The following is a 27,463-nucleotide window of genomic DNA, read 5'->3' on the forward strand; positions in this document are numbered from 1 at the left end:
TGATGTCCCTCTGGAAGGAGATTCTTACTCTGAGTTCGTCAAGTTTATTCACTAGTGATTGAACATTGGCGAGTAGGTTGCTTAGTATTGGAGGACAGGTCGCCCGGCTTCTCAATCTCACTAAGACCTCTCCACGTCTGCCTCTACGTCCGTGTCTTCATTTCCTTCTCTCCGGTAGGACCCCCAGGCTACACGGCACCTCAATGAAGAGGCTGGACCTTTGTTCCGCAGTCTCTGGGAATTTGGGAAGGTCGTGTGGACGGTGAGTACTAAGACAATTTGAGAAAAACACTAGAAAAAGTAGAAACCTGCAGTTTTGTAGGAGTTCGTGGTGAGGCTACCATGTTTGTCGGCTCCATCTTGCCAGCATGGTAATGCAAATTGAGCTGCCCCCTCCAACCCCAGCCAGTTTCGGCTTGAATCCATCTCGGCTCAAAAGACTAATGGAAACAAAGCCTGTGACACACTGTTGTGGCGAAATCCTGCACTGAGCCTTCACCATGCGCTGCCACTTTAAGAGCACATCAGCTGTCAGAAAGGAGGAAATAAAGATAGCTCTTCTGGCTCTCTGTGGGAAGCTCTCGGTTGGCGCGGCAGTTTGATAGTGTGCAATGCTGCAGAAGACTTGTTTATATTCAGTGTCCTTAGTTTGTAGTGTTTAACTTCTCTGCGCTACGGATCCATTTTACGGGATCATTTTCCTAAACAACCGTTGAATTGCAGGGCGCAAAATATTACTAAAAATATTTAGAATCATGCAATCACAAGTGAAATATACCACAACACAGCTTAGCTTGTTGTTAATCCACCTACCGTGTCAGATTTTGAAAATATGCTTTGCAACGAAAGCAATCTAAGCTTTTGTGAGTGTATCAATCAATGCTAGAACAGTTAGCCTTATATTAGCTTGGTTAGCTTGGTCACGAAAGTCAGAAAAGCAATAAAATTAATCGCTTACCTTTGATAATCTTCTGATGTTTGCACTCACGAGACTCCCAGTTACACAACAAATGTTCTTTTTGTTCGATAAATATTACTTTTATAACAAAAAAAACGCTATTTGGGTTGCGTGTTATGTTCAGAAAACTACAGCCTCGTTCTGTTCGACGAAAATTCCAAAAAGTATCCGTAATGGTCGTAGAAACATGTCGAATGTTTTTTATATTCAACCCTCAGGTTGTTTTTAACAAACATAATCGATAATATTTCAACCGGACCGTAACCTACTCAATAAGAGAGAAATAGAAAATGGAGAGCTACCCTCTCACTCGCAGGAACTAATCCGAGGACACCTGACTACTTTTGAAAAATGTCGCTCATTTTTCAAAATAAAAGCCTGAAACTATGTCTAAAGCCTGGTCACAGCCTGAGGAAGCCAATGGAAAAGGAATCTGGTTGATACCCCTTTAAATGGAAGAAAGACGGGCCACGAAACACAGATCTTTAAAAAAATATATCACTTCCGGCTTAGATTTTCTCAGGTTTTCGCCTGCAGAATCGGTTTTGTTATACTCACAGACAATATTTTGACAGTTTTGGAAACTGTGGAGTGTTTTCTATCCTAATCTGTAAATTATATGCATATTCTACGATCTGGACCTGAGAAATAGTCCGTTTACCTTGGGAACGTTATTTAAAAAAAATCTGACCCCTAGCGTCAAGAGGTTAACTCGATCATCTATGTTACCGCTCTAGGTCGTGGATGTTATCTTTTGGGACCGCACCGGTTATTGATCGCATGGATTAGTAGCAACGTTGGAAATGGAATAAACCTCCACTTCCCTCAATTCTGCTAGCAAACATGCAATCTTTGGACAATAAAACGGACGAGTTATTGGGAAGAATAAACTTCCAACGGGACATTAAAAACTGTWACATCTTATGCTTCACAGAGTCATGGCTGAACGACGACAATATCAACATACAGCTGGCTGGTTATACGATGTACCGGCAGGATAGAACAGTGGTGTCTGGTAAAACAAAGGCGGCGGTCTATGTATTTTTGTAAACAACAGCTGGTGCACGATATCTAAGGAAGTCTCCAGCTACTGCTTGCCTGAGGTAGAGTTTCGCATGATAAGCTGTTGACCATACTAGCTACAGAGGGAGTTTTCATCTGTATTCGTTGTAGCCGTTTACATACATGACAGCACGCTTGGAGTTTGCCAAAAGGCACCTAATGTGAATCATGGTGGTGACAGCATCATGCTGTGGGGGAGTTTTTCAGCAGCAGCGACTGGGAGACGAGTTAGCATCGAGGCAAAGATAAACGGAGCAAAGTACAGAGAGATCCTTGATGAAAACCTGCTTCAGAGCGCTCAGGACTTCAGACTGGGGCGAAGGTTTACCTTCCAACAAGACAACGACCCTAAGCACACAGCCAACACAACGCAGGAGTGGCTTCGGGACAACTCTTTGAATGTCCTTGAGTGGCCCAGACAGAGCCCGGACTTGAACCCAATCTAACATCTCTGGAGAGACCTGAAAATAGCCTTGCAGCAACGCTCCCCATCCAACCTAACAGAGCTACAGCGAAGAATGGGAGATACTCCCCAAATACAGGTGGGCTAAGCTTGTAGCGTCATACCCAAAAAGACTCTATGGCTGTAATTGCTGCCAAAGGTGCTTCAACAAAGTGCTGAGTAAAGGGTCTGAATACTTATGTAAATGTAATATTCTGTTTAAATKTTTTWTTTTTTTTTGCAAAAATGTCTAAAAACTTGTTTTTGAGTTGTCATTATGGGGTATTGTGTGTAGATTGAAGAGGGAAAAAAACTATTGAATATATTTTAGAATAAGGCTGTAAACCTAACAAAATGTGGGAAAAGTAAAGGGGTCTGAATTATTTCCGAAGGCACTGTAGGCTGGATAGCTGGGTTCATTTTATGACTATTAAGATTCCCCAGCTTGCTATTCTAACAGCAATGTCATGGTGTACCTGATTTGTTTGATAATGTATGGTCTTTCTATAAGGAACAGTAACCTCATTGTGATTTGGTTGAAATTTATTTGAAGGTTATCACTTGACTACAGAAAAACTCTGGTGATCTGAGATAGTTTCAAATTAGCAGGGAGAGCTGTTAGAATGTTCTGGACTTGTATGTCAGGCCAAGTTTATTACCTGAGTGGTTTTTGGCCTGCTTCATTCCTTGGCCCAGGTCTACAATGTCACTAACTTCTAAAAACTTTTTTTATTTAACTTGGTAAGTCAGTTAAAACCTGTTATGGCTGCAAGCCCGACGCCGGTACACCTATGACAACATCCAGCTCAAGTGCAGGGCGCGAAATTCAAAATCTATTTTTTTTAAATATTTAACTTTCACACATTAACAAGTCCAATACAGCATTTGAAAGATAAACATCTTGTCAATCCAGCCAACATGTCCGATTTTTTAAATGTTTTACAGAGAAAACACCACATATATTTATGTTAGTTCACCACCAAATAAAAAAGAGGACAGACATTTTTCACAGCACAAGTAGGATGAAGTAGCATGCACAAGCCAACCTAACTAAAACCAACCTAAATAACCTAGAAAAAACTACCTCAGATGACAGTCCTATAACATGTTACACAATAAATCTATGTTTTGTTAAAAAAAAATGCATATTTTAGCTATAAATCAGTTTTACATTACTGCTACCATCATAGCTACAGTCAGAAATCGCACGGGAGTAGCCAGAGAAAATACAGACACCAACGTCAACTACCTAATTACATATCATAAAACATTTCAGAAAAATATATGGTGGATAGCAAATGAAAGACAAAGATCTTGTGAATACAGCCAATATTTCCGATTTTTAAAATGTCTTACAGCGAAAACACCACATATATTTATGTTAGCTCACCACCAAATACAAAAGACAGACAGACATTTTTCACAGCAACGGTAGCATGCAAGTAGCATGCACAAAGCTAACCTAACTAACCTAGAACCAACCTAAATAACCTAGAAAAAACTCCCTCAGATGACAGTCCTATAACATGTTACACAATAAATCTATGTTTTGTTCGAAAAATGTGCATATTTTAGCTATAAATCAGTTTTACATTACTGCTACCATCATAGCCACCATCATAGCTACAGTCAGAAATCGCACGGGAGTAGCCAGAGAAAATACAGACACGTCAACTACCTAATTACTCATCATAAAACATTTCAGAAAAATATATGGTGGATAGCTGATGAAAGACAAAGATCTTGTGAATACAGCCAATATTTCCGATTTTTGAAGTGTTTTAGAGTGAAAACACAATATATCGTTATATTAGCTTACTACAATAGCTAACACACAGCAGCATTGATTCTAGTCAAACGGTAGCGATAGCACAGTTCGACAGATATATGAAATAGTATCCCAAATTGGGTCCTTATCTTTGTTGATCTTCCATCAGAATGTTTTCCAAGGGGTCCTTTGTTCAGAACCGTCTTTATTTGGATCCAGAACGAACTATTTCCCTCTTGAATTAGCAAGCACACTGGCCGTGCGGTGCTAACCTCTCCTTCTTGAACTAATTCTTGCGACGCATCACGTCTAAAGTCCAGAATAAATTTCAATAATATAATTAAACTATATTGAAAAAACATACTTTAGGATGATATTGTGACATGTATCAAATAAAATCGAAGCCAGAGATCATATTCACCTATAACGACGGTTTTCCAGGAGGCGACTCCAGATCCAACTTCGCGCCTTCCMMAAAAAATKTATGGCACACTTCTCACTCCAAGAGGTTGTATTCAATCCCAGAACGAGATAATCAAGTCATTTCTGCTCTCACTTCCGCATGACACCCAGGGGAAGGTGTATGACGTGTTTCTACARTCCTAAGTGACATGCCCTTTTATAGACRAGCTCTTGAAGAGAGACATCGCTTTTGGAAATCTCACTTCCGGATAGGAAATGGTCTGTAAAAAGAGTTCTGTTTCACTTAGAGAAATAATTCAAACGGTTTTAGAAACTAGAGAGTGTTTTCTATCCAATAGTAATAATAATATGCATATTGTACGAGCAAGAATTGAGTACGAGGCCGTTTTAAAATGGGCACCTCTTTCCAGTTATTCAATACGCCCCCTGCAGCCATAACAAGTTTTTAATTAACTCTACTTCATCACCCTCCCGGATCCGGGATCCTCCTCATCAAAAAAGCTGACTAGCAATAGCCTAGCCTAACGGGACAGGGATATCATATAATTGCTCAAAAAAATAAAGGGAACACTTAAACAACACAATGTAACTCCAAGTCAATCACACTTCTGTGAAATCAAACTGTCCACTTAGGAAGCAACACTGATTGACAATAAATTTCAACATGCCTGTTGTTGCAAATGGAATAGACAAAAGGTGGAATTATAGGCAATTAGCAAGACACCCCAATAAAGGAGTGATTCTGCAGGTGGTGACACAGACCACTTCTCGTTCCTATGCTTCCTGGCTGATGTTTTGGTCACTTTTGAATGCTGGCGGTGCTCTCACTCTAGTGGTAGCATGAGACGGAGTCTACAACCCACACAAGTGGCTCAGGTAGTGCAACTCATCCAGGATGGCACATCAATGCGAGCTGTGAAAGGTTTGCTGTGTCTGTCAGCGTAGTGTCCAGAGCATGGAGGCGCTACCAGGAGACAGGCCAGTACATCAGGAGACGTGGAGGAGGCCGTAGGAGGCAACAACCCAGCAGCAGGACCGCTACCTCCGCCTTTGAGCAGGAGGAGCACTGCGAGAGCCTGCAAAATGACCTCCAGCAGGCCACAAATGTGCATGTGTCAGCATATGGTCTCACAAGGCTCTGGATCTCATCTCGGTACTAATGGCAGTCAGGCTACCTCTGGCGAGCACATGGAGGGCTTATGTTTTGTTCGAAAATGTGCATATTTGAGGGTATAAATCATAGTTTTACATTGCAGCCACCATTAAAATAGGAACAAAGCAACCAGAATAATAACAGAGAGCAACGTGAAATATTTAAATACTCATCATAAACATTTATGAAAAATACATGGTGTACAGCAAATGAAAGATAAACATCTTGTGAATCCAGCCAATTTTTCTGATTTTTTAAGTGTTTTACAGCGAAAACACAATATAAAATTATATTAGCTTACCACAATAGCCACACACAACGCATTTATTCACCGCAAAGGTAGCTTTCGCAAAAACCAGCAAAAGATATAAATTAATCACTAACTTTTGGACAACTTCATCAAGATGACAGTCTTATACATCATGTTATACATACATTTATGTTTTGTTCGAAATGTGCATATTTATAGCTACAAATCCTGGTTATACATTGTGAATACGTAGCAACGATTCACCAGAATCTCGGAGATATTTTGGACACTCACCTAATCTGACCAAGAACTCATCATAAAACTTTACATAAAAATACTTGTTGTAATGGCAAATGAAAGATACACTGGTTCTTAATGCAACCGCTGTGCTAGATTTTTAAAAATAACTTTACCACAACATACAGCTTGGGTTATTGTGAGACAGTGCTCACCAACACGGCGGAGAATAGACATCAACATATTACACAGAAATACAAAATAACATCATAAATGTTGTCTTACTTTTGCTGAGCTTCCATCAGAATGTTGTACAAGGAGTCCTATTTCCAGAATAAATCGTTGTTTGGTTTTAGAATGTCCATTTCTTCTGTCGAATTCGCGCCACAATGCTAGCCAAGGTTGCTAACAATACCATCCTCTCTTGGCGCAAAGAACGGAAAACTCCAAAAGTCCCAATTAACGTTGAATAAACTGATAAAACTCGGTTGAAAAACCCACTTTATGATGTTATTATAATATGTATCAAATAAATCAGAGCCGGAGATATTCGCCGTGTATACCGAACGCTTTTCAGGAGACAATGTCGAGGTCCCTCGCGCGCCGTCGAAGACAAAGAAAATACCGGACCTGTCACTCCAAAAGCTCTTATTCGGCCTCAGATCAAGCTAGACACCCCATTCAACCTTCCATTGCCTGTTGACATCTAGTGGAAGGCGTATGAAGTGCATACATATCGATAAATAAAAGCCAGTTGAATACACAGGCCCTGAAACAGAGCCTCGTTTTCAGATTTTTAACTTCCTATATGGAGGTTTGCTGCCAAATGAGTTCTGTTTTACTCACAGATATAATTCAAACAGTTTTAGAAACTTGAGAGTGTTTTCTATCCAATAGTAATAATAATATGCATATTGTATGATCTAGAACAGAGTACGAGGCCATTTCATTTGGGCACGATTTTTTCCAAAGTGAAAACAGCGCCCCCGTATTGACAAGAATTAAGAACAAATTCTTATTTAAAATGACGGCCTACCCCGGCTAAACCAGGATGACACTGGGCCAATTGTGTGCCGCCCTATGGGACTCCCAATCATGGCCGATTGTGATTCAGCCTGGAATTGAACCGTGGTCTGTAGTGACGCCTCTAGCATTGAGATGTAGTGTCTTAGACCACTGCGCCACTCTGGAGCCCTAACCTTGAGGAAGTCCCCTTTGTATGTTCTCCACTAGAAATATGTTTGACAGTTGAATGATGGTAAAKCTCTCTAATGATGGTGTTTGTCATCGGGCATGAGTATATTTTTGGATTTAAATCTTCCATTGAGCACCCTACTTCACTGCATTTTTGATGATCTGGTACTTTTTCGAGTGGAGTTCAGTATTCTTGCTCAGGTCTTATACAGTATATTGTGCTTATATTCCGCAAGATGGCGCCGATGGAGATGGCAGCTTCGCTTCTAGTCCTTAGGAAACTGCAGTAATTCGGTCTGCGGTCTTCTAGTGAGGTTTCGGAGGCACGCACACCACCCGAGTAAATTACTCGTTAATGTCCACTCCCTATTTAACAAAGACGACGAAATCAGGGCAAGAGTTGCTTTCCAAAGAGATATCCGACATTGTAACATACTCTGTTTCACGGAAACATGGCTAGCTTGGGATATGCTGTCGGAGTCTGTACAGCCAACGGGAATTTCAGTGCATCATGCCGACAGGAATAAACATCTCTCCGGTAAGAAGAAAGGCGGGGGTGTATGTTTCATGATTAATGACTCATGGTGTAATCGTAACAACATACAGGAACTCAAGTCCTTTTGTTCACTTGACCTAGAATTCCTCACAATCAAATGCCAACCGGTTATTGTCACAGCCGTGTATATCAGACAGCCCTCAAGGAACTTCCCTGGACTTCATGCAAACTGGAAACCATATATCCTGAGGCTGCATTTATTGTAGCTGGGGATTTTAACAAAGATAATTTGAGAACAAGGCTACCTAAATTCTAKCAGCATATCGAATGCAGTACATGAGCAAGTAACACGCTCGACAATTGCTACTCTAACTTCCACAATGTATACAATGCCCTCCCCCGCCCTCCTTTTGGCAAATCTGACCATGATTCCATATTGTTGCTCCCTTCCTATAGGCAGAAACTAAAACAGGAAGTTCCCGTGCTTAGGTCTATCCAACGCTGGTTTGACCATTTGTATTAAACGCTTCAAGATTGCTTCAATCACGTGGACTGGGATATGTTCCGGGTAGCCTCAGAGAATAACATTGAAGTATACGCTGACTCGGTGAGCGAGTTTATAAGGAAGTGTATAGGAGATGTTGTGCCCACTGTGACTATTAAAACCTTCCCTAAACAGAAACCGTGGATGGATGGCAGCAATCGCGCTAATCTGAAAGCACGTTTCACCGCATTTAATCATGGCAAGGCGACTGGGAATATGGCTGAATACAAACAGTGTAGTTATTCTCTCTGTAAGGCAATCAAACAAGCAAAGTGTTAGTATAGAGACATAGTGGAGCCGCAATTCAACTGCTCAAACACGAGACATATGTGGCAGGGTCTACAGACAATCATGGATTACAAACAGAAAACCAGCCCAGTCGCGGACATCGACGTCTTGCTTCCAGACAAACGTAACACCTTCTTTTCCTGCTGTGGGCTCTCCTTGACCGTAGCTGACGTGAGTAAAACATTTAAACGTGTTAACCCTCACAAGACTGCCAGCCCAGACGGAATCCCTAGCTGCATCCTCAGAGCATAAACAGACCAGCTGGCTGGTGTGTTTACGGACATATTCAGTCAATCCCTATCCCAATATGTTGTCCCCACATGCTTCTAGATGGCCACCATTGTTTCTGTTTCCAAGAAAGCTAAGGTAACTGAACTAAATGACTATCGCCCCGTAGCACTCACTTCTGTCATCGTGAAGTGCTTTGAGAGACTAGTCAAGGATCATATCACCTCCACCCTACCTGTCATGTCACCCTAGACCCACTTCAATTTGCTTACCGCCCCAATAGGTCCACAGACGATGCAATCGCCAGAACACTGCACACTGCCCTATCCCATCTGGACAAGAGGAATACCTATGTAAGAATGTTGTTCATTGACTACAGCTCAGCATTCAGCACCATAGTACCCTCCAAACTCATCATTAAGCTTGAGACCCTGGGTCTCGACCCCGACCTGTGCAATTGGGTCCGGGGCTTCCTGACGGGCCACCCCCAGGTGGTGAAGGTAGGAAACAACATCTCCACTCTGCTAATCCTCAACACCCACAAGGGTGCATTCTCAGCCCCCTCCTGTACTCCCTGTTTACCCACGATTGTGTGGCCATGCACAACTCCAACTCAATCATCAAGTTTGCAGACGACACAACAGTGGTAGGCTTTATTACCAACAACAACGAGACAGCCTACAGGGAGGAGGTGAGGGCTCTCGGAGTGTGGTGTCAGGAAAATAATCTCTCACTCAATGTCAGCAAAACAAAAGAGATGATCGTGGACTTCAGGAAACAGCAAAGGGAGCACCCCACTATCCACATCAACTGGAAAGCAGTATCACCGACAAACTGAAATGGTCCACCCACACAGACAGTGTTGTGAAGAAGGCGCAACAGCACATCTTCAACCTCAGAAGGCTGAAAAAATGTGGCTTGTCATCGATAACCCTTACTAACTTTTACAGGTGCACAATTGAGAGCATCCTGTCGGGCTGTATCACTCCCTGGTACGGCAACTGCACCGCCCCAAAACCACATGGCTCTCCAGGGGGTGGTGCGGTCTGCACAACGCATCACCGGGAGCAAACTACCTGCCCTCCAGGACACCTACAACACCAGATGTCGCAGGAAGGCAAAAAAGATTATCAAGGACAATAACCACCCGAGCCACTGCCTGTTCACCCCGCCTCCATCCAGAAGGCGAGGTCAGTACCGGTGCATCAAACTGGAACTGAGAGATAGAAAAACAGATTCTATCTCAAGGCCATCCAGATTGTTAAACAGCCATCACTAGCACAGAAAGGCGGCTGCCTACTTACAGACTTGATATCATTGGCCACTTTAATAAATGGAACACTAGTCACTTTAATAACGGCACTTTAAGAATGTTTGCATATCTCGCATTACTCATCTCATGTGTATACTGTATCCTACACTATCTATTCTATACCAGCTATTGCGTCTTAGCCGCTCTGTCACTGCTCATCCATATTTTWTATATTTATATATTGTTATACCATTCCTTTACTAGATTGTGTGTATTAGGTTTTTGTTGTGCAATTGTTGATATTACCTGTCAGATCTAGAAGCTTAAGCATTTCGCTACACTCGCAATAACATTTGCTAACCATGTGTATGTGTAACCTTATACCCTGATGAAGACAGCTTGGCTGTCGAAATGTTGGTAATTACATTTTTGCATCTGAGCTCCTAGAGTGTGCGGCTTTCCTTTATGTTTAACCATGTGTATGTGACCAATAAAATATGTATTTTATAATCCTAATTCCTTAAATTAGGATTCCTTAATGTTCCTTACGTTTTTGTGTTTGGTTAATTACATCTCAGCATCACAAACGTTTTATTTTGGTCTGAATAAGCTTGGTTAAGGATCAACATTACGGCTACGAGTGGTCCTTCTAAACATTGGCATGGACATTTAAAAAGTGAAAGAGACTAACAATATTTGGCATTTACTCATGCTAATGAGCTGGAGGTTTGCTGTTACGCCTCTGTGCAATTGCTTTGATTGATGCATGTAAAGAGGCACTTGAAAGATGGTGCATTCTGACTGGCTCTTTGAAGACCATAGCATGGGCAGCATTTCAGTCACAACACCCAGTGCGTCTCCTAAAGGCACACTCACACAGGCTAACCTGAGTGTACTGTAGTAACGATGGCTGCCAGGGATGCCAACCCCTCTGGCATGACTGGCACAGTTTGTGTTGGCGGCAGGGCATCAGTGTCCCCTATGTGGGCTATCTGTTTCAGTGTCCCCTATCTGGGCTATCTTTTTTTTTTCTCCAGATCACCAATTAACTCCCCTCTTCTGCCTTCTACACCCAGACTGACGACGTGCCAGTATGGATGATTTGAGCTGCAATATATCACCTCTACTTTCTGCATTACACATTTTTCTGTCAAATGTAGTAAACGAAGTCTGCTCAGTCTTATTCCCCATCACCCAGAATGGTTTGAAAGTCTTCATAATTTATTTGCTTGGAGTTTGCTGACAGATCTGCTTTTGGAAAGCCAGGCTGGGCATGGTCGCTTTCATGAATTTGATTGAGTGGAAGGATGCGGGTTTAAGTCCTGCGACAGTGACTCTACAATCAGGGATGAGTCATCGTCCTGTCACTATCACACAAGCCAAAGTATTTATATGCGGGCCACGTTCGATTGGAGAACCATCTAATGAGTTAATCTGAAACGTTCTTACGCGAGTTTAAAAACAGCATTTATTTTGTTTTGCCTGTATTAAGCACAAGTGTTAAATCAGCATTGGATTCCTGCATAGATTCCTGCAAATTATTGCCTTGATGCAGTGAGGAATTGCCCCTGTATTTTTATGGGCTGGTTTCTGTCTGTCTTGATAGTCTTCTAAGAACCCATTGTATTTGAATGTCCAAAGCATCCTGCAATTACATTTTCATAGCGTTTACTGATACTAAAAAAGAGAGCTGAAAGTGTGTGAATGTTTTAGTCTGTTTGTGGATCGTTTATGTGTGTGTGTGTGTGTGTGTGTCTTCAATATGCCTCCCTACGTGTCTGTACTTTTTAGGAAAAAAACATTGCCATAGGTTTAAGAGTGGGTTTAGGAGGAAGTCAGCTTGAAATGGATTTTCAATAAAAAAAGGCAGTTTGAGAGGGCACTTGCTCCTTTCTGGATGGGCAGATTTGCATAATTGTCCCATAAGGCCTGAATTAGCGTCTGTAAATCTTAATTTGATAATGCATCTCCTCGTTGAGGTGGCAAGACGGAATTGGATTACGGTCTTAATTCTCATTAGTGTTGTTCGACAAAGGTCCTTTTCATAACACCAAGATGTCATCAGCTGAAATTTGAAGGAAATTAATTCCTTTTTGTAGCGGCATATTGGTCCAGGGCCATCTTCTCAATTCAGTTACTTTCCCTTTCATCAAATCTTCCTTTCTCTCTTTAAACACTTCACCTCAAATCTTGCCTTTCATATTGATTGACATTCACTGGTCATATATCATTGTAAGTGACTATCATTTTAGTTGATTGAATGCCTCCTCAGTATTCCACTCATGGGGCTCTATTTTGAGTGTCTTTCAATCCAATATGCTGGTCCCTAAAGATGTAAGACAATCCAACAGTGAATGTTTGTCTAATTTTCATCTGTTGAAGATAATTTGCTTTGTGATTTGATTGTCAAAATACAATTTTCATTATGGTTAAGCCAAAATAATATATAATGCTAGGTTCATCGTTTCTGCATTCTACAGAATGCAAAGCATTGGCAATGTTCCCACCTCTGATCTCTGTATTCTCTCTTTTTTTCAGGAAAGCAGAATAAACTGCATCCGAATAGGCCGCAAAGGTAATTCAACATGAATATTTTCATTGAACAAAACAGTGACCTTTTATGGATCTCCCCGAGTCTCTGAAGTCCTATAGGCTTTACTGTAGCATGTTGACCTTACACTCTAAATGCAACTCCAAAGATGAAAAGATGTGGTGGGTTCAGGTCCAGACACTAGTCTTTGTGCTGGTATTCCAGACATTTACAGTAGATGGAGTTTAGCATGTGGGAGAAGCAGGGAGACTTCTCTGAAGATCTATGTTGTTTAGTGATGAGGCAGACTCCTGTGAGCTTTCCTCTCCTTGCCTTCAGAGAAAAGGACAACAAGCAGGGAGAGATTAGAGGTCAGGCTTTCATCATGCTTGTTTGGGGGAACACAACCATATCAAAGGCAGTTCCACTGTTCCCGTCAGACAGCTACACTACTCGGAGGGGGAGGGAAACATCTGAGGGCTTTTGACCCGTCTGCTCAAGAAGGGCCCTTCACATCAAAAACACAAATGTAACTACCTGAGCCCATCATTATGAGCAATGTTTCTCGCCCTTCCTCCCTCCCACTCTCTATCACCCTGCCACAGGGACTCAAAAGAACATGAAAAGGGCATAGAAGTTGAGTCCTGATGGCACGACAGGCTCTCCCCCACTACTGTTGTGCGCTGTCGGATCGTGGTGACTAATAGTCATGTATTTATAGTTATCATAGTGCTGCTACAGTAAGCTAGTCTTGCTAGTAAATTGACTTGGCAAGGTGTACTTTTCGGTGAAGGCGTCTTTTTTGTGACTGAGTAATGAAAGAGACCAGGCTCTCTTGAAGCATGAAGCCAAAACGCAAGGCAAGCCATTTTAGCTCTGAGTCTCACTCCATCTGCTCCTCACAGACACCCAGTTGGGCTTTGATTAATTACGTCTCGACACATTGATGAACATTAAACAGTACGTGCCTCTTGTCTCTGGCACATACTGTAGTGCAGAGAGAGAGAGAGAGAGAGAGAGAGAGAGAGAGAGGAGAGAGAGAGAGAGAGAGAGAGAGAGAGAGAGAGAGAGAGAGAGAGAGAGAGAGAGAGAGAGAGAGAGAGAGAGAGAGAGAGAGAGAGAGAGAGAGAGAGAGAGAGAGAGAGAGAGAGAGAGAGAGAGAGAGAGAGCAGAGAGAGAGAGAGAGAGAGAGAGAGAGAGAGAGAGAGAGAGAGAGACAGAGAGACAGAGAGACAGAGACACACACAGACAGAGAGACAGAGAGAGACAGAGAGAGAGAGAGAGAGATACATTGAGGTTTCCTCTGAGGTGGAGGTAAACATGCATCATTAAAAGTGAATGGAACACCAGGGATGGATTTCCTGGGAAAAACATAAAGGGCCTTGATGAGAACCCTATGAAAATGTATTTGAACATTCAGCCACATTGTATTTTAACCCCCAAATAGCTTTCAAATTGGTTATGATCAACATGAGATAATTTTAATCAGCCTTTTAACATCCTTCTTGAAAAACAGGAAATAATATCTTGTCATACAGGGTTAAGTAGGAAGACCAGCTTTAGAAACTACAACTGATGTAACTAAACTGACAAATAGGATTCCCCAGTGTCACGCCCTGATCTGTTTCACCTGTCCTTGTGCTTGTCTCCACCCTCCTCCAGGTGTCGCCCATCTTCCTCACTTATCCCCTGTCTGTTCGTCTTGTTTGTCAAGTCAATCCGCGTTTTGTCTCAGCTCCTGCTTTTCCCAAGTTTCTCTTTTCCTCGCTCTCCTGGTTTTGACCATTGCCTGTCCTGACTCTGAGTCCGCCTGCCTGACCACTCTGCCTGCCCCTGACCCTGATCCTGCCTGCCGTCCTGTGCCTTTGCCCCTACTCTCGATTTCCGACCTTTTCCTGACCTGACCCTGTGTCTGCCTGCTGTCCTGTGCCTTTGCCACTACTCTGGATTATCAACCCCTGCTTGCATTGACCTGTCATTTGCCTGCCCCTGTTGCTGTAATGAACATTGTTACTTCAACACAGTCTGCATTTGGGTCTTACCTGAAACGTAATAACCAGATTATTAAACATTTCAGGGTACAACACATCAGTGGTTAGTCATTTTGTATCTATGTGATCCCTCTAACGTTAAACATGATTGCTGCTGCATCACTGAATTTTCTGGTTGTGAAGCGTTACTTTTAATCAGCCTTTGATCAGCAAAGTGGAGACAAATTAATTGGGCTAGTTAACAAAGCTGGAGATTACTTATCAACTTCCAGGTGACAGTTTAATTAACAATCTCTTGGCAGCTCCCATCACAATAGACAATTCTTCTCCAAGTGCCAATGTCCACTCTCAGCTAGCCGGCAGGTGTATGGATTAATATGGGAAAAATGTAATGTTTGGCTTAATAAAAATTCCCATACTAAATGTGGCAAGATGATCGTCTCTGTCCAGGGTGTCAGTAAAATAAATCGATTTTTTTCACCCGCAGCCATGTTATTAGGTTGAAAAATATAGGCCTACTCCTGTATTTCACATGATGAATTTAATTTATATATGCCTTCTCTGTCTCTCTGTGTTGGTATGAACAAAGTCTTTAATTAATTTTCTGCCAACTACAGTGCCTTATTCACACCCCATGACTTTTTCCACATTTTGTTGTGTTACAGCCTGAATTTAAAATGGATTAAATTAWGCTTGTTTTGTCACTGGCCTAAACACAATGCCCCATAATGTCAAAGTGGAATTATGTTTTTTGACATTTTGACATTTTTACTTTATTTGTAAAAATGAAAAGTGAATATGTATGCAACCCCTTTCTTATGGCAAACGCATTTAAGTTCAGGAGTAGAAATGTGCTTAACAAGTCACATAATAAGTTGCATGGACTCAATCTGTGTGCAATAATAGTGTTTAACATGATAATTGAATGACTACCTCATCTCTGTACCCCACACATACAATTATCTGTAAGGCCCCTCAGTTGAGGAGTGAATTTCAAACACAGATTCAACCACAAAGACCAGGGAAGCTTTCCATAGCCTCGTAAAGAATGGTGCCTATTGGTAGATTTTTTTTTTAAAGGAGACATTTAATATCCCTTTGAGCATGGTGAAGTTAATGATTACACTTTGGATGGGGTATCAACACACCCAGAATCTGGCATCCTTCATAACTCAGTTGGCCTCATGGGATTTCACCATGAGGCCAATGGTGTCTTTAAAACAGTTACAAGAGAAAACTGAGGATGGATCAAAAACATTGTAGTTGCTCCACAATACTATCCTAAATGACAGAGTGAAAAGAAGGTAGCCTTTAAAAAAAGTAATATTGCAGAACATGCATCCAGTTTGCAACAAGTCATTAAAGTAATACTGCAAAAAAATGTGTCAAAGCAATTAACTTGATGTCCTTTATTTCAGAGTGTTATACAGTATTTGGGTAAGAAAACATTACTGAGTTCCACTCTCCATATTTTCAAGCTGTCACAATGGCGTGTATAAGTGGCAGGGAAGTCAGGCGCAGGAGAGTCAAATAGAGTGTAGAATGGAGTACTTTAATAAAAGTCCCAGTAATCTGCTCCATAACACTCACGGGAAAAACATAAAACAAATCTGGGTACAAAGACCCATCGCACACCTATACACAATCAACACAACACTTGACAACGAACAATCTCTGACAAAGACATAAAGGGAAACAGAGGGTTAAATACACAATAGGTAATGGATGGGATTGAAAACAGGTGTGTGGGAAGACAAGACAAAACCAATGGAAAATGAAAAATGGATCGATGATGGCTAGAAGACCGGTGACGTCGACCGCCGAACACCGGACAAGGAGAGGCAACGACTTCGGCAGAAGTCGTGACACAAGCATAGTGGTGTCATCATGGTATGGGTATGATTGTAATCGTTAAGGACTGGGGAGTATTTCAGGATAAAGCAATGAACGTAATGGAGCTAAGCACATGCAAAATCCTAGATGAAAATATTGGGCTAATGTTGCACAATACTTGTGCACAGAACTCCAAGGATTAACATCAACGGGGCTGTAGTGGAGCGGGTCAAGAGTTTCAAGTTCATTGGTGTCCACATCACCAACAAACTATCATGGTCCAAACATGCCAAGATAGTAGTGAAGAGGGCGCAACAAAACCTTTTCCCCCTCAGGAGACTGAAAAGACTTGGCATGGGTCCCCAGATCCTCAAAAGGTTCTACAGCTGCACCATCTGGCGCATCCTGACCGGTTGCATCACCGCCTGGTATGGCAACTGCTCGGCATCTGACCGTAAGGCGCTACAAAGGGTAGTGCGTATAGCCCAGTACATCACTGGGGCCTAGCTTCCTGCAACAAAACCTATGTAATAGGCGGTGTCAGAAGAAAGCCCATAAAATTGTCAGAGACTCCAGTCACCCAAGTCATAGACTGTTTTCTCTGCTACCGCATGGCAAGCAGTACCGAAGCGCCTAGTCTAGGACCAAAAGGCTCCTTAACAGCTTCTACCCCCAAGCCATAAGACTGCTGAACAATTCATCATTGACCCCCCCCTTCCATTTGTTTTGTACACTGCTGCTACTCGCTGTTTATTAACTTTGCATAGTCACTTCACCCCTACCTACATGTACAAATTACCTTAACTAACCTGTACCCCCGCACACTGACTCAGTACCGGTACCCCCTGTATAAATCCTCGTTATTATTGTGTTACTTTTTATTATTTTTTACTTTAGTTTATTTGTTAAATATTTTCTTAATACTTCTTGAAATGCACTGTTGGTTAATGGCTTGTAAGTAAGCATTTCACTGTAAGGTCTATACTTGTATTCTGCGCATGTGACAAATAAAGTTTGATTTGATTTGACAATCCAGGTGTGGAAAACTCTTAGAAACCTACTCAGAAAGAGTCACAGCTGTAATCGCTGGCAAAAGTGCTTCTACAGAATATTGACTTAGGGGTGTGAATACTTATGTAAATTCAATATTTCTGTATTTAATTTTCAATAAATTTGCGCACATTTCTAAAAACATGTTTTCACTTTGTCATTATGGGTTATTGTGTGTAGATGGCTGAGAAAAACAAATATATTTAATCAATTTTGTATTCAGGCTGTAACATAACAAAATGTGGCTTAAGTCAAAGTGTTTAAATACATTCTGAAGGGAGGCTGGCTGAATTAGTTATCCCTGTCACCTTTGCTTGTCAAGCATACTTTTGATACACAAAATTATGACCTGTGATACTCATATAAGGAACCCCAAGGCTGTATCCACTCTGTCAGAGGATTTATAAGGCTCAGAGTCCATTAGTCTATGTGATCTGTACACCAAGACGTCTATGGTAATTATCTGAATAAATGTGATAGACTGTAAAAACATTAGTGTTAGAGTACATACAAGGCTGCTAAAACTTTGGGGCTATCCCTTAGTATTGATCAAATGCAACGAGTCATATACAGTATTTGGTGATTTTTCATAAGAAAAACTCTGGGCACCAACCACAAACTTTACTGTAAGAATTCTCTCCCATAGGGATGAGGTCAATGAAATGCCCCTGGGCCTGGTTGCACAAGGAGAGGGCTAAAACATGTCTTCTTTTCCCTTTCCTCTTGCCTCTGCCCCAGATCTCATTCTGCTCTTGTGAGCCTCTTCATTCCAACCGCTAGCTAGCTATCTAGACCTCTTTCCTTAGGCCAGCTCTGAATTTCTCCTCCACTAGAGAATGGCTGTGCTGTTCCTGAAGGCACAGTAGGGCTGGTTGCAGGGCTGCTTGGGCCGTAAGGAGAGGCTGACACTACACAGAGAAAGTAGATCAGTGGGTTCCTGCTACAAGACAAAAAAGCTTCTTGCTTCTCCTCCCATTTCCATAAGTGTAGAGCTTTGTGCCAATGAGATGAGTAACTTGCTATTATAATAATGGCCTTTCCTGTATCTTACACACTGGGGCACCTTGAAATTATACTGGGGAAAGGGGAATACCTAGTCAGTTGCACAACTGAATGCATTCAACTGAAATGTCTTTCGTATTTAACCCAACCCCTCTGAATCAGAGAAGTGCGAGGGGCTGCTTTAATCTGTCATGTTTTGTCTTTGATCATCATGTCTTGTCCCTGTGCTTCCCTCTGCTGGTCTTATTAGGTTCTTTCCCTCTTTCTATCCCTCTCTCTCCCCCTCCCTCTCTCCCTCTCTCCCTCTCTCGCTCTCTCTCTCTATCGTTCCGTTCCTGCTCCCAGCTGTTTCTCATTCTCCTAAACTACCTCATTTACTCTTTCACACCTGTCCCCTATTTTGCCCTCTGATTAGAGTCCCTATTTCTCCCTCTGTTTTCCGCTTCTGTCCTTGTCGGATTCTTGTTTGATGTTTGCTGTTCTGTGTCCTTGTTCCGTACTGTCGTGTTTTTTGCCTTCTTCAGATGCTGCGTGTGAGCAGGTGTCTAAGTCAGCTACGGCCTGTGCCTTCCTGTAGCGACCTGCAGTCTGTGGTCGCGTCTCCAGTCGTTCCTCTCTACTGACGAGAGGATTTCAGTTTCCTGTTTTGGATTTACCTTTGTTAATATCCAGGAGTATCATTATTTGTTTAAGACTGGAATAAAGACTCTGTTTCTATTACGTCGCTTTTGGGTCCTCATTCACCAGCATAACAAAAACAGAGTAAAAGAAGGTAGCCTTAAAAAAAAATAATATTGCAGAACATGCATCCAGTTTGCAACAAGTCATTAAAGTAATACTGCAAAAAAATGTGTCAAAGCAATTAACTTGATGTCCTTATTCAGAGTGTATACAGTATTTGGGTAAGAAAACATTACTGAGTTCCACTCTCCATTTTTTCAAGCTGTCACAATGGCGTGTATAAGTGGCAGGGAAGTCAGCGCAAGAGATCAAATAGAGTGTAGAATGGAGTACTTTAATAAAAGTCCCAGTAATCTGCTCCATAACACTCACGGGAAAAACATAAAACAAATCTGGGTACAAAGACCCATCGCCACACCTATACACAATCAACACAACACTTGACAACGAACAATCTCTGACAAAGACATAAAGGGAAACAGAGGGTTAAATACACAATGTAATGGATGGGATTGAAAACAGGTGTGTGGAAGACAAGACAAAACCAATGGAAAATGAAAAAATGGATCGATGATGGCTAGAAGACCGGTACGTCGACCGCCGAACACCGGACAAGGAGAGGCAACGACTTCGCAGAAGTCGTGACACAAGCATAGTGGTGTCATCATGGTATGGGTATGATGTAATCTTAAGGACTGGGAGATATTTCAGGATAAAGCAATGAACGTAATGGAGCTAAGCACATGCACAAATCCTAGATGAAAATATTGGGCTAATGTTGCACAATACTTGTGCACAGAACTCCAAGGATTAACATCAACGGGGCTGTAGTGGACGGCGTCAAGAGTTTCAAGTTCATTGGTGTCCACATCACCAACAAACTATCATGGTCCAAACATGCCAAGATAGTAGTGAAGAGGGCGCAAACAAAACCTTTTCCCCCTCAGGAGACTGAAAAGACTTGGCATGGGTCCCCAGATCCTCAAAAGGTTCTACAGCTGCACCATCTGGCGCATCCTGACCGGTTGCATCACCCCTGGTATGGCAACTGCTCGGCATCTGACCGTAAGGCGCTACAAAGGGTAGTGCGTATAGCCCAGTACATCACTGGGGCCTAGCTTCCTGCAACAAAACCTATGTAATAGGCGGTTGCAGAAGAAAGCCCATAAAATTGTCAGAGACTCCAGTCACCCAAGTCATAGACTGTTTTCTCTGCTACCGCATGGCAAGCAGTACCGAAGCGCCTAGTCTAGGACCAAAAGGCTCCTAACAGCTTCTACCCCCAAGCATAAGACTGCTGAACAATTCATCATTGACCCCCCCTTCCATTTGTTTGTACACTGCTGCTACTCGCTGTTTATTAACTTTGCATAGTCACTTCACCCCTACCTACATGTACAAATTACCTTAACTAACCTGTAACCCCGCCACACTGACACAGTACCGGTACCCCTGTATAAATCCTCGTTATTATTGTGTTACTTTTTATTATTTTTTACTTTAGTTTAGTGTAAATATTTTCTTAATACTTCTTGAAATGCACTGTTGGTTAATGGCTTGTAAGTAAGCATTTCACTGTAAGGTCTATACTTGTATTCTGCGCATGTGACAAATAAAGTTTGATTTGATTTGACAATCCAGGTGTGGAAAACTCTTAGAAACCTACTCAGAAAGAGTCACAGCTGTAATCGCTGGCAAAAGTGCTTCTACAGAATATTGACTTAGGGGTGTGAATACTTATGTAAATTCAATATTTCTGTATTAATTTTCAATAAATTTGCGCACATTTCTAAAAACATGTTTTCACTTTGTCATTATGGGTTATTGTGTGTAGATGGCTGAGAAAAACAAATATATTTAATCAATTTTGTATTCAGCTGTAACATAACAAAATGTGGCTTAAGTCAAAGTGTTTAAATACATTCTGAAGGGAGGCTGGCTGAATTAGTTATCCCTGTCACCTTTTGCTTGTCAAGCATACTTTTGATACACAAAATTATGACCTGTGATACTCATATAAGGAACCCCAAGGCTGTATCCACTCTGTCAGAGGATTTATAAGGCTCAGAGTCCATTAGTCTATGTGATCTGTACACCAAGACTATGGTAATTATCTGAATAAATGTGATAGACTGTAAAAACATTAGTGTTAGAGTACATACAAGGCTGCTAAAACTTTGGGGCTATCCCTTAGTATTGATCAAATGCAACGAGTCATATACAGTATTTTGTGATTTTTCATAAGAAAAACTCTGGGCACCAACCACAAACTTTACTGTAAGAATTCTCTCCCATAGGGATGAGGTCAATGAAATGCCCCTGGGCCTGTTGCACAAGGAGAGGGCTAAAACATGTCTTCTTTTCCCTTTCCTCTTGCCTCTGCCCCAGATCTCATTCTGCTCTTGTGAGCCTCTTCATTCCAACCGCTAGCTAGCTATCTAGACCTCTTTCCTTAGGCCAGCTCTGAATTTCTCCTCCACTAGAGAATGGCTGTGCTGTTCCTGAAGGCACAGTAGGGCTGGTTGCAGGGCTGCTTGGCCGTAAGGAGAGGCTGACACTACACAGAGAAAGTAGATCAGTGGGTTCCTGCTACAAGACAAAAAAGCTTCTTGCTTCTCCCCCACCTAAGTGTAGAGCTTTGTGCCAATGAGATGAGTAACTTGCTATTATAATAATGGCCTTTCCTGTATCTTACACACTGGGCACCTTGAAATTATACTGGGGAAAGGGGAATACCTAGTCAGTTGCACAACTGAATGCATTCAACTGAAATGTCTTTCGTTATTAACCCAACCCCTCTGAATCAGAGAAGTGCGAGGGGCTGCTTTAATCTGTCATGTTTTGTCTTTGATCATCATGTCTTGTCCCTGTGCTTCCCTCTGCTGGTCTTATTAGGTTCTTTCCCTCTTTCTATCCCTCTCTCTCCCCCTCCCTCTCTCCCTCTCTCCCTCTTCGCTCTCTCTCTCTATCGTTCCGTTCCTGCTCCCAGCTGTTTCTCATTCTCCTAAACTACCTCATTTACTCTTCACACCTGTCCCCTATTTTGCCCTCTGATTAGAGTCCCTATTTCTCCCTCTGTTTTCCGCTTCTGTCCTTGTCGGATTCTTGTTTGATGTTTGCTGTTCTGTGTCCTTGTTCCGCCCTGTCGTGTTTTTTGCCTCTTCAGATGCTGCGTGTGAGCAGGTGTCTAAGTCAGCTACGGCCTGTGCCTTCCTGTAGCGACCTGCAGTCTGTGGTCGCGTCTCCAGTCGTTCCTCTCTACTGACGAGAGGATTTCAGTTTCCTGTTTTGGATTTACCTTTGTTAATATCCAGGAGTATCATTATGTTTAAGACTTGAATAAAGACTCTGTTTCTATTTACGTCGCTTTTGGGTCCTCATTCACCAGCATAACAGAAGAATCCGACCAGTAATGGACCCAGCGACTACGGATTCTCGCAACACTGCCGTCGAGATCCAGGAGCAATGCTCGGCAGACACGAGCAGGAATTGTCTGCTGCTCGTCATGCCGTTGATGAGACCCTGTCCGCTCAGGTCTCCGATCTCTCAGACAGTTTCAGAGTCTTCGTCTCGTGCCACCAGCTACTTCCTGTTCTCCGAGTCTCCGGAACCTAGGGTTAATAACCCACCATGTTACTCTGGGCAGCCCACTGAGTTGCGCTCCTTTCTCACCCAGTGTGATATTGTGTTCTCTCTCCAGCCCAACACATACTCAAGAGAGAGAGCTCGGATCGCTTACGTCATTTCACTCCTTACTGGTCGGGCTCGGGAGTGGGCACAGCTATCTGGGAGGCAAGGGCTGAGTGTTCTAACGTTTATCAGAACTTTAAAGAGGAGATGATACAGGTTTTTGATCGTTCAGTTTTTGGGAAGGAGGCTTCCAGGCCCTGGCTCCCTATGTCAAGGTGATCGATCCATAACGGATTACTCTATAGAGTTTCGCACTCTTGCTGCATCCAGTGACTGGAACGAGCCGGCGTTGCTCGCTCGTTTTCTGGAGGGACTCCACGCTGAGGTTAAGGATGAGATTCTCTCCCGGGAGGTTCCTTCCAGCGTGGACTCTTTGATTGCACTCGCCATCCGCATAGAACGACGGGTAGATCTTCGTCACCGAGCTCGTGGAAGAGAGCTCGCGTTAACGGTGTTTCCCTCTCCGCATCTCAACCATCTCCTCCCACCGGCTCAGAGACTGAGCCCATGCAGCTGGGAGGTATTCGCATCTCGACCAAGGAGAGGGAACGGAGAATCACCAACCGCCTTTGCCTCTATTGCGTTCTTGCTGGACATTTGTCATGTCATGTCCAGTAAAAGCCAGAGCTCATCAGTAAGCGGAGGGCTACTGGTGAGCGCTACTACTCAGGCTCTCCATCAAGATCCTGTACTACCTTGTCGGTCCATCTACGCTGGACCGGTTCGCGTGCTTCCTGCAGTGCCTTGATAGACTCTGGGCTGAGGGTTGTTTTATGGACGAAGCATTGGCTCGGAAACATGACATTCCTTCAGACAGTTAGGGAAGCCCACGCCCATGTTCGCCTTAGATGGTAGTCTTCTCCCAGTATCAGATGTGAGACACTACCTTTAACCCTCACAGTATCTTGTAACCACAGTGAGACCATTTCCTTTTTGATTTTTCGTTCACCTTTTACACCTGTTGTTTTGGTCATCCCTGCTAGTATTTCATAATCCTTCTATTAATTGGTCTAGTAATTCTATCCTATCCTGGAACGTTTCTTGTCATGTGAAGTGTTTAATGTCTGCTATCCCTCCTGTTTCTTCTGTCCCCTCTTACTCAGGAGGAACCTGGTGATTTGACAGGAGGCCGGAGGAATATCATGATCTGCGCACGGTCTTCAGTCGGTCCAGAGCCAGCTCTCTTCCTCCTCACCGGTCGTATGATTGTTGTATTGATCTCCTTCCGGGGACCACTCCCCCTCAGGGTAGACTATACTCTCTGTCGGCTCCCGAACGTAAGGCTCTCGAGGATTATCTGTCTGGTTCTCTCGACGCCGGTACCGTGGTGCCTTCTTCCTCTCCGCCGGAGCGGGGTTTTTCTTGTTAAGAAGAAGGACGGTACTTCTGCGCCCCTGCGTGGATTATCGAGGGCTGAATGACATAACGGTTAAGAATCGTTATCCGCTTCCCCTTATGTCGTCAGCCTTCGAGATTTTGCAGGGAGCCAGTTCTTTACTAAGTTGGACCTTCGTAACGCTTACCACTCGTACGCATCAGAGAGGGGGACGAGTGGGAAAACGGCGTTAACACTCCGTTAGGGCATTTTGAATACCGGGTTCTGCCCGTTCGGTCTCGCTAATGCTCCAGCTGTCTTTCAGGCATTAGTTAATGATGTACTGAGAGACATGCTGAACATCTTTGTTTTCGTTTACCTTGACGATATCCTGATTTTTTCACCGTCACTCGAGATTCATGTTCACACGTTCGACGTGTACTCCAGCGCCTTTTAGAGAATTGTCTCTACGTGAAGGCTGAGAAGTGCGCCTTCATGTCTCCTCTGTCACATTTCTCGGTTCTGTTATTCCGCTGAAGGCATTCAGATGGATCCCGCTAAGGTCCAGGCTGTCAGCGATTGGCCCGTTCCTAAGTCACATGTCGAGTTGCAGCGCGTTCTCGGTTTCGCTAATTTCTATCGGCGTTTCATTCGTAATTTCGGTCAAGTGGCTGCCCCTCTCACAGCTCTGACTTCTGTCAAGACTTGCTTTAAGTGGTCCGGTTCCGCCCAGGGAGCTTTTGATCCTCTCAAGAAGCGTTTTACATCCGCCCCTATCCTTGTTACTCCTGACGTCACTAAACAATTCATTGTCGAGGTTGACGCTTCAGAGGTGGGCGTGGGAGCCATTCTGTCTCAGCGCTTCCATTCTGACGATAAGGTCCATCTTGCGCTTACTTTTCTCATCGCCTGTCGCCATCGGAGCGCAACTATGATGTGGGTAACCGCGAACTGCTCGCCATCCGCTTAGCCATAGGCGAATGGCGACAGTGGTTGGAGGGCGACCGTCCCTTTTGTCGTTTGGACTGACCATAAGAACCTTTTAGTGACATCCGTTCTGCCAAACACTTAATGCACGTCAAGCTCGTTGGGCGTTGTTTTTCGCTCGGTTCGAGTTCGTGATTTCCTATCGCCCGGGAAATAAGAACACCAAGCCTGATGCCTTATCCCGTCTCTTTAGTTCTTCTGTGGCTTCTACCGACCCCGAGGGATTCTCCCTGAAGGGCGTGTTGTCGGGTTGACTGTCTTGGGGAATTGAGAGACAGGTAAAGCAAGCACTCACTCACACTGCGTCGCGCGCGCTGTCCTAGTAACCTTCTGTTCGTTCCTGTCTCTACTCGTCTGGCTGTTCTTCAGTGGCTCACTCTGCCAAGTTAGCTGGCACCCCGCGCGTTCGGGTACGCTTGCTTCTATTCGCCAGCGGTTTTGGGGCCTACTCAGGAGCGGGACACGCGCCGTTTCGTGGCTGCTTGTTCGGACTGCGCGCAGACTAAGTCAGGTACTCTCCCCTGCCGGTCGTCTCAGACCGCTTCCCATTCCTTCTCGACCATGGTCTCACATCGCCTTAGACTTTATTACCGGTCTGCCTTCTTGTCTGCGGGGAAGACTGTGATTCTTACGGTTATCGATAGGTTCTCTAAGGCGCACATTTCATTCCCCTCGCTAAGCTTCCTTCCGCTAAGGAGACGGCACAAATCATCATTGAGAATGTGTTCAGAATTCATGCCTCCCGTTAGACGCCTTTTCAGACAGAGGTCCGCAATTCACGTCACAGTTTTGGAGGGAGTTCTGTCGTTTGATTGGTGCTTCCGTCAGTCTCTCTTCCGGTTTCATCCCCAGTCTAACGGTCAAGCAGAAAGGGCCAATCAGTCGATTGGTCGCATATTACGCAGCCTTTCGTTTCGAAACCCTGCGTCTTGGGCAGAACAGCTCCCCTGGGCTGAGTACGCTCACAACCTCGCTTCCTTCGTCTGCTACCGGGCTATCTCCGTTTCAGAGTAGTCTTGGGTACCACCTCCTCTGTTCTCGTCCCAGCTCGCCGAGTCCAGCGTTCCCTCCGCTCAGCTTTTGTCCAACGTTGTGAGCGCACCTGGAGGAGGGTCAGGTCTGCACTTTGCCGTTACAGGGCGCAGACTGTGAGAGCCGCCAATAAACGTAGGATTAAGAGTCCTAGTGATTGTCGCGGTCAGAGATGTGCTTTCCACTCGTAACTTCCCTTACGACAGCTTCTCGCAAGTTGACTCCGCGGTTCGTTGGTCCGTTCCGTGTCTCTCAGGTCGTCAATCCTGTCGCTGTGCGACTGCTTCTTCCGCGACATCTTCGTCCGTCCACCCTGTCTTCCATGTCTCCTGTGTCAAGCCTTTTCTTCGCGCCCCGTTCTTCTTCCCTCCCCCCCCCGTCCTTGTCGAGGGCGCACCTATTTACAAGGTACGGAAGAATCATGGACATGCGTTCTCAGGGGACGTGTCACCAGTACTTAGTGGATTGGGAGGTTACGGTCCTGAGGGAGAGAGTGGGTTCCATCTCGGGACGTGCTGACCGTGCGTTGATTGATGATTTCCTTCGTTCCGCCAGGGTTCCTCCTCGAGTGCGCCAGGAGCGCTCGGTGAGGTGGGTACTGTCATGTTTGTCTTGATCATCATGTCTTGTCCCTGTGCTTCCCTCTGTGGTTCTATTAGGTTCTTTCCCTCTTTCTATCCCTCTCTCTCCCCTCCCCTCTCTCCCTCTCTCCTCTCTCTCTCTATCGTTCCGTCCTGCTCCCAGCTGTTTCTCATTCTCCTAAACTACCTCATTTACTCTTTCACACCTGTCCCCTATTTTGCCCTCTGATTAGAGTCCCTATTTCTCCCTCTGTTTTCCGCTTCTGTCCTTGTCGGATTCTTGTTTGATGTTTGCTGTCTGTGTCCTTGTTCCGCTGTCGTGTTTTTGCCTTCTTCAGATGCTGCGTGTGAGCAGGTGTCTAAGTCAGCTACGGCCTGTGCCTTCCTGTAGCGACCTGCAGTCTGTGTCGCCGTCTCCAGTCGTTCCTCTCTACTGACGAGAGGATTTTCAGTTTCCTGTTTTGGATTTACCTTTG

General features: G+C 43.7%; 1 protein-coding gene across 1 annotated transcript in view; it reads left to right on the top strand.

The window, feature by feature from the left end:
* LOC112068845 (receptor-type tyrosine-protein phosphatase U-like) overlaps positions 1-27,463 on the top strand; it is a 313,338-nt gene that overhangs the window by 233,634 nt on the left and 52,241 nt on the right. Inside the window, 1 exon segment of the mRNA XM_024136057.2 lies at positions 12,834-12,870. Within this exon segment, the coding sequence (XP_023991825.2) occupies positions 12,834-12,870 (37 nt within the window).

Source organism: Salvelinus sp. IW2-2015, unplaced genomic scaffold (assembly GCF_002910315.2).
Source record: "Salvelinus sp. IW2-2015 unplaced genomic scaffold, ASM291031v2 Un_scaffold768, whole genome shotgun sequence".
Lineage (NCBI taxonomy): Eukaryota > Metazoa > Chordata > Actinopteri > Salmoniformes > Salmonidae > Salvelinus > Salvelinus sp. IW2-2015.